At 36.3% G+C, this 6,459-nt stretch overlaps 3 protein-coding genes across 3 annotated transcripts; 2 read left to right on the forward strand and 1 right to left on the reverse strand.

Moving 5' to 3' along the window:
* LOC104751108 (germin-like protein subfamily 3 member 1) lies at nt 59-943 on the reverse strand. Its single transcript, XM_010472983.2, has one exon. The coding sequence runs from the start codon at nt 882-884 to the stop codon at nt 255-257; it is 630 nt and encodes a 209-aa protein (XP_010471285.1). The 5' UTR covers nt 885-943; the 3' UTR covers nt 59-254.
* On the forward strand, nt 1,938-3,562 carry LOC104751111 (uncharacterized hydrolase YugF-like). Its single transcript, XM_010472987.2, has 4 exons — nt 1,938-2,833; nt 2,959-3,051; nt 3,159-3,226; nt 3,385-3,562. Exons 1-4 carry the CDS (start codon nt 2,093-2,095, stop codon nt 3,500-3,502), a joined length of 1,020 nt encoding a protein of 339 aa, XP_010471289.1. The 5' UTR covers nt 1,938-2,092; the 3' UTR covers nt 3,503-3,562.
* Nucleotides 4,444-5,790, forward strand: LOC104751112 (protein ELF4-LIKE 2-like). The gene is made up of 2 exons (XM_010472988.2): nt 4,444-4,658; nt 5,142-5,790. The coding sequence occupies exon 2, from the start codon at nt 5,165-5,167 to the stop codon at nt 5,531-5,533; it is 369 nt and encodes a 122-aa protein (XP_010471290.1). The 5' UTR covers nt 4,444-4,658; nt 5,142-5,164; the 3' UTR covers nt 5,534-5,790.

Genomic DNA, 6,459 nt, shown 5'->3' on the forward strand with positions numbered 1-6,459 from the left:
TTTCTATATTGGAAGGTTCACTCAAGTCAATCAATGATTAAGTTTAGCTAATGATATGAAATGGTATGAATGATGACAAACTCAGGATCTTGAATGAAAAACTCACATACAATGTACTAATCTTGACAGGTTTTGAAGAATTACAAGGAATACAAAACAGAGATGACAAGAATCCATCAAAGATAAAAAGAAGAAGAAGAAAGAGGTGTTTGTTGTTGTTTTAGTCAAGGGGAGTCCCAAGTCTTTTTTTTTTTTTAACCAGTTCCCCCAAGAACACCCTTTAGCTTCTTGACTGTAGTTGCGTCAAGGAAAGTAGTACCCACGACGAGGTCAGTGGGAAGATTGTTAGCAAACAGTGCGAAATCAAGAATCTGGAGACCGGGATTAGCGCTGCTGAATGTGACAAAGGCTGCAGCTTTGGCTTTTCCTTGATTGATTTGGAAATGAAGTAAGCCCTGTGGGAAAACCATGACCTGTCCTGGTTTAAGCGTCTGCACGTAGACAGCGTTTGCAGAGGAGACAAACCCAGCAGTGATGTAGCCGTCAAGGACGAAGAGAACCTCAGAGGCACCAGGGTGAGTGTGCATTGGGATCACACCTTTAGGAGCTAGGTCCAGTCTAGCTGTTGAGAGGCCTAGACCGTTCAGACCTGGGAACTGGCCAACGAAACCGGGCGTGACAGCAGCACTAATGATGTTTGTAGTGTTTCCAGGAGTGCCTAAGCCTGAGAAGACAAAGTCACTAGCTTTGACATGCATGGGACGAATGCAAGGGTAACCTGCTGGGGTCTCAGCACGTTTCAGGTTTGCGACACAGAAGTCTTGAACAGAGGCATTGGATAGAGCAAAGAGAAGAGATAAGAGGAAGATAATGCGCATCATCATTTTGAATGACTGGTTTAGGAATAACTCTCTTCTTCTTTTTTTCTCTACTCTTCTGACTTCTCTCCTCTGTGTTTATATAGAGAGTTTGGTGGATAAACTGTGTGGTGAACATTCGAAAGATGGAGATAAGCTTTTGGAAACCATTATGGACATCCAAGAACAAGGACCACTCTTAGAAACAAACAAAACGCCTCTTTTCTTTGCCTGTCTGTTCCGCATCATTAGTAGATCACTGGTGATTGTAAGGATGATGTAGACATTGATATTAATTACAAATGAAGAAAATTTTCTGGTTATAAAAGAAATCGGTGGAATCTGACTGCGGCGTCAAGGATTTTTAGAATAACACAGAGGAGGCAAATTAAAAGACATGAGGCTAATTGCTGAATTAACTTGTCGCTCAAGTAAGTAGAAGAGCGCAAATCACGTCCATAAGAAGATAAGAAAAACTCGTTTACTTGTGGGTAGTTGGAGTTATGAGCCAAGTGCCAAAGATTTTGTCACAAGTTGGGGGTAAAGTTGACGTAGAGAATACGAGGAGGATATGTGGATACGTATGTCTTGTGATGTAATGGGGACCAATGGCACATGTGACGGACCATTAAAAGACACTATTTGACAGCCAGAAGAAGCTTAACAAAGATGTCGACAAAAACAAAACAGAACAAAAAAAAGCTCAAGAAAGATTCTTGGAATGATCCTTCTTTTCTTGGCTATATATATGTCACTAAACCATTGTGTCTTTTGTGTGAAATTATGAGCCCAAAACTATAACAAATAAGGCTTTGGCCCAATAAGTAACGTTTCGGTGGGAAAGAATTAGTCAATCGAATCAGACCGGACTAAACCGGGAGAGATTTTAAACGGCTCTGTTTTTCTCTAATTTTAACCATAACCAATTTTATCTGTCTCTAATACCAGGTGCATCGGTAAAAACGAGAATATCAATACATATTATTTTAATATAATATAATTATTTATTTAAAAAAAAAATTCAACTAATTGACATATGTCCAGAAACGATTCTAAACAGAATTCTAATCGTTTCTCACTTTTATCCTCTCTCTTCCTTTGTTATTACTTCTTTGTTTCTAATTAATGAGAGAAGACTGGGTGACGAATGGAGATGGTCTAAAGAGACAGACACACATGCATGCACGAAACACAACCATATTAATTATTCAGAAGATCATCACCAAAACTCTCTAATGGCGTCACTGAAACTCTTGTTTCGAATCCTCCGTCGCGCCATCTGCATCGCGATAACTCTCTTAAAGAGCCTCGTTTGGTGTTTATTCGACAATTTCGATTACCCGATTCTGATCAAGCTCGCCGATACATTCTTATCTTTCTATTTCCTAATCTTCTGCGATCTACGCCCGATCACCGTAGATTTAAACGACGGTGAAACCACATTACATTTTTGGATCTCCGGTCACCGGAAGATTAACCGGCCAAACCTCCTCATGTTACACGGTTACGGAGGGAACTCGAAATGGCAATTTATACATCAGGTCACGGATCTGTCGAGATCGTTTAATCTGTTCATCCCTGATCTCGTTTTCTTCGGGAGATCGTACTCGAGAAACACAGATCGGAGCGTGGAGTTTCAGGCGAGGAGTATCGTCGGAGGTTTGAAGAGGCTTGGTTGTGGTGGTAAAGACGGAGGAGATTTGTCGGTTTACTCGATTAGTTACGGAGGGTTCGTCGCGTACCGGATCGCGAAAATTTGGCCGGAGATGATTGAGAAACTGGTGATTGTGAGTAGTGGTGTCGGGTTTACGCAGCAGCAAAAGATGACGGAGATGAAAAAACACGGCCGAGATGTGTCGGAGATTCTGGTTCCGAGTAATCCGAGGGTTCTGAGGTTGTTAGTTAGGGTTTCCATGAATACAGGTCTTAGGTTTCTTGACTGGGTTCCAGATTTTATCCTCTCCCAATTCATCTCTGTAAGTTCTGTTTCTTTTTTTTTTTAATTTACTCATTCTGCCCCGTAGTTTAGTTTTTATTTAAAAAATGATCCAGATGTTAGACATTTGCAGAATAAACCCTGAAAGTTTCAATCTTTGTTTAGGTGATGTATGAGACAAATCGACAAGAACTTTTAGATCTAGCTAAGAATTTGCTGGAAAGAGAAGAGGAGCCAGAGTTCTTTGCAATATCACAGGTCATTTGATCTTTTCTTTTTTGATCAAATAAAACAGTTTTTTTTTTTTTAACTGAATAATTTAGTAACTGATGATTTATTTATTTTGGTGTTGATTAAATATTCAGAAAACGTTGATCGTTTGGGGTGACAAGGATCAGGTGTTTCCTTTGGAGCATGGACGTCGTCTACATAGGTAAATAATATTTGATGAGTGATGGATTGATGATAACTAAACTCTAACAATATAAGTCATTATAAAGGATCTCTCGCAGTTTAACCTCCATACTCTAATTTTGTTAGTATATTATTATGTAATCTTTCTTTTCTTTGCCACATAATTTTCTTTGACAGGAATTTGCCAAACTCGAGTTTAGAGGTATTGAAGGAAATTGGACATGGAGTAAACATTGAAGCACCTACTACTCTTAACAATTTGATCATCTCGTTTGTTTTAGGTGTTGTTCCTTAACTTCTACTGCTGTAGTTTTTCCTTTTTACGGTAGTAAATTTATATATGGTTTATACCAATAATATATCCATTATCCATATTTGATCCAAAAAATATTCAACTGGATGCAAAACTACGTACCGGTCTAAAGGATTATAAATGTAAAACAAGTAGTATGTCCAAACAAACTGCCTAATCACAATGCATTGGGTTTGGGATAAACAACTTGTATTCCAATCCGCATTTCTAGAATTTGACCATACAATGGAAGTTTTGGTGAAAACCAAGGGGGTTCATGGTGCATAGACAAGATATTGACATTGATGATCTTTGCATTTTCTTTTGTATTAATCGAGGAGTTTTGAGTCAACGTGAGCCTGTACCAGGACCTTTTAAAAACCTAACTTTATTCACTTCATCGACCAGACCACCATCGTGCTTATCGCTATGACATTGCGGCCCACACCTTCAAGAAGCTCGGAGGCCAGGCCACGAAAAATACTCTCCTCGTGTGAACTTCTGGCTTGCTCCTATATCATAGCTTCGATTTAACAGGTGTTTAATTCAAGTTTCATCCAAATCTATAAATAATTATAATTTTTTTTTTTTAATTATCCAAACTTCATATGTTAAATTTTCTGACCCATATGTTTAAATGTTACATGCTATATACTAACTTCATATATAAAATTTAAATAGATTTTAAGTCCCCTGGTCGGTCCGACCTCTCTACTGACACTATAAAGAATAACAACAAAAGTTACGGGTCGGGTCAAAAAAATAAATAATTTTGCTCCAGATGTCTGACACAGTGGCACAATTACAGATGCAGAGTAATCCAAGCAAGCAAGTACAACAACAACACCCAAAAAAAAGAAATCTTTTTTTTTTTTTTTTTTTTCCAAATGGGTTATAAGAAAAAGGATAAAAAAAAGATAAGAACATTTATATAAATATTCCCCTCAAATCTCTCTCTGTCTCAAACTGTTTGTCTACAGACGACAAGTAGATTCCTTTTTTTTTTCTCTCTTGCTTTCCAATAATTGTCATATTATTTTCTCCATAAACAAGAAAAATATAAAGATTCTTGTTTTATTTCCCGAGAAATAAATAAATCTCGATTTCATCCTCTCTGTGTCACACCACCTCTTCACGGAGCTTGTTTATTTTTTTCAAGGTAAAGAAACTGAATTTTGAGAAAAAAAATCGTAACTTTTTTTTTTTTTTTTTTTTGTTATGTAATCAAAGCTTTTGGGAAAAAAAAATCTTGCTTTGCTTTTTGAGTTCATAGATAGATTAGATATGATTCTTTTGGTTTCTGGGTCTTCAAATTTTTTTTATGAATCTTATAGAATCAGTTTCTACTTATAGAAGAGCTATTTACTTACTTCTCCTTTTTTTTCTTTTTATCTATATATAGATCTCTTTTTTCCTCAAAACGTGTTTGGTGTTTAGTCCGAAATTGAGGGTTCTTGAGATTGAAAATGTAACGGCAAAAAAAAAAAAAAAAGAACTATTATCTTTGATTTGTGTTACTGGAAAAAAGTAGAATCTTTATGTGAGTGATCAAAGAGCTTTATAATAGACAAGGTCAACGGAAGAAGACGTATAAACACACTTGTTTAATGTGAGTTTTTATATGCCTTTTCTTGTTCTGTAGATCAATCAAGATTTGAGCTTTTGATGGAATCAAGAATGGAAGGAGATGTGTATTCTGGATTTGGTGGGGAGAGATACCAGATGGATGGCAAACTTTTGCAGAATTTTCAGAAGAGTTTTGTTCAAGTTCAAGACATTCTTGATCAAAACCGGCTTTTGATCAACGAGATCAATCACAACCACGAGTCAAAACAAGCTGATCACTTGGGTAGAAATGTTGGTTTGATTAGAGAGCTCAATAACAATATCAGAACTGTGGCTAGTCTCTATGGAGATCTCTCTCATTCTTTCGCCAGATCGGTCGATGCTTCATCCGAAGGGGAGTCTACAGGGACACTTAAATCTGATGGCAAGGCCAACAACAACAACCAGAAGAGGTTTAGATCCGGGTAACAACATAACCAACAACAAATAAAAAACCAATCTTGATTTTGTAGATTCAAAAAGCTAATTTGATTGTCGATTAAGGAGTGACAATGTTTGTTGTTGTTGTTGTTGTTGTTGTCCAACAATATGAACATTAATATTTTCCTTAAGGGTCTTCTTCAACAGTTTTGCTTCCTGTAATCTCTGTTGAAATTGTTATCTATATTAATGTTTTATGTCTTTTGACTCTGAGATAATAAAAGAAGTTTTCTTCTTTTGTTAGATTTGACACATCTCTGAAATTCAAGTTCTGCCACCAACTAATGCATTTATGACATGTTAATAATTACACCTTTGGACTAATCAAATTCTCTAATCATCTTTATGCACTTCAAAAAGGGTTCTCACAAATGAATGTGTACTGTGCAGTGTGGTTTCTTTGGTTCTAGAATTTACATGTAGACCATATCTTTTTGCTTGTAGGAACTCAAAATTTAGCAATGTTCATATGAAGCCTTATTAGCTCAATATAAAGTAAGATGATACTCGAATCAAATTAAGAAAAAAAAAAGACATGATAGTGTACTAAAGTCTGATCTAGCAAAAGAAGATGATTATCCTCGTTGCCTCTGTTCTTGCATGATCCTTAAAGTCAAAAAGACAACAGAACAGAGACTTGTAGTTTTAACTTTAGTTAGGTACTTTTTATTATTCCTTATCTTTTTCTCCATTTTTACACAAGTTTCAAGTTGTTTTACAACACAAAGCTTCTTTCCCCCCTTTCTTTATTTGTTTTCATTGGCTTTTGGACAAAAGAATCCAGCCAAACTTTTTGGTTCACTTCACCTTTTTATAATCAATTTCTTGGCTCACATCCATTTTCCTATCAATTTTCTTTCTGGATATTTTATAAAAACAGTAAATGGTAGGGCCTCCATACTGTTCATATAATT

Source organism: Camelina sativa, chromosome 16 (genome assembly GCF_000633955.1).
Source record: "Camelina sativa cultivar DH55 chromosome 16, Cs, whole genome shotgun sequence".
Lineage (NCBI taxonomy): Eukaryota > Viridiplantae > Streptophyta > Magnoliopsida > Brassicales > Brassicaceae > Camelina > Camelina sativa.

Excerpts from the sequence above, each read along its gene's own strand:
- LOC104751112 (XM_010472988.2), top strand. The coding sequence starts at position 5,165 with ATGGAATCAAGAATGGAAGGAGATGTGTATTCTGGATTTGGTGGGGAG.
- LOC104751108 (XM_010472983.2), bottom strand. The coding sequence starts at position 884 with ATGATGATGCGCATTATCTTCCTCTTATCTCTTCTCTTTGCTCTATCC.
- LOC104751111 (XM_010472987.2), top strand. The coding sequence starts at position 2,093 with ATGGCGTCACTGAAACTCTTGTTTCGAATCCTCCGTCGCGCCATCTGC. Across the intron at positions 3,052-3,158 it reads AGTTCTTTGCAATATCACAG|AAAACGTTGATCGTTTGGGG; the intron begins GTCATTTGATCT and ends TTAAATATTCAG. Across the intron at positions 3,227-3,384 it reads CATGGACGTCGTCTACATAG|GAATTTGCCAAACTCGAGTT; the intron begins GTAAATAATATT and ends TTTCTTTGACAG.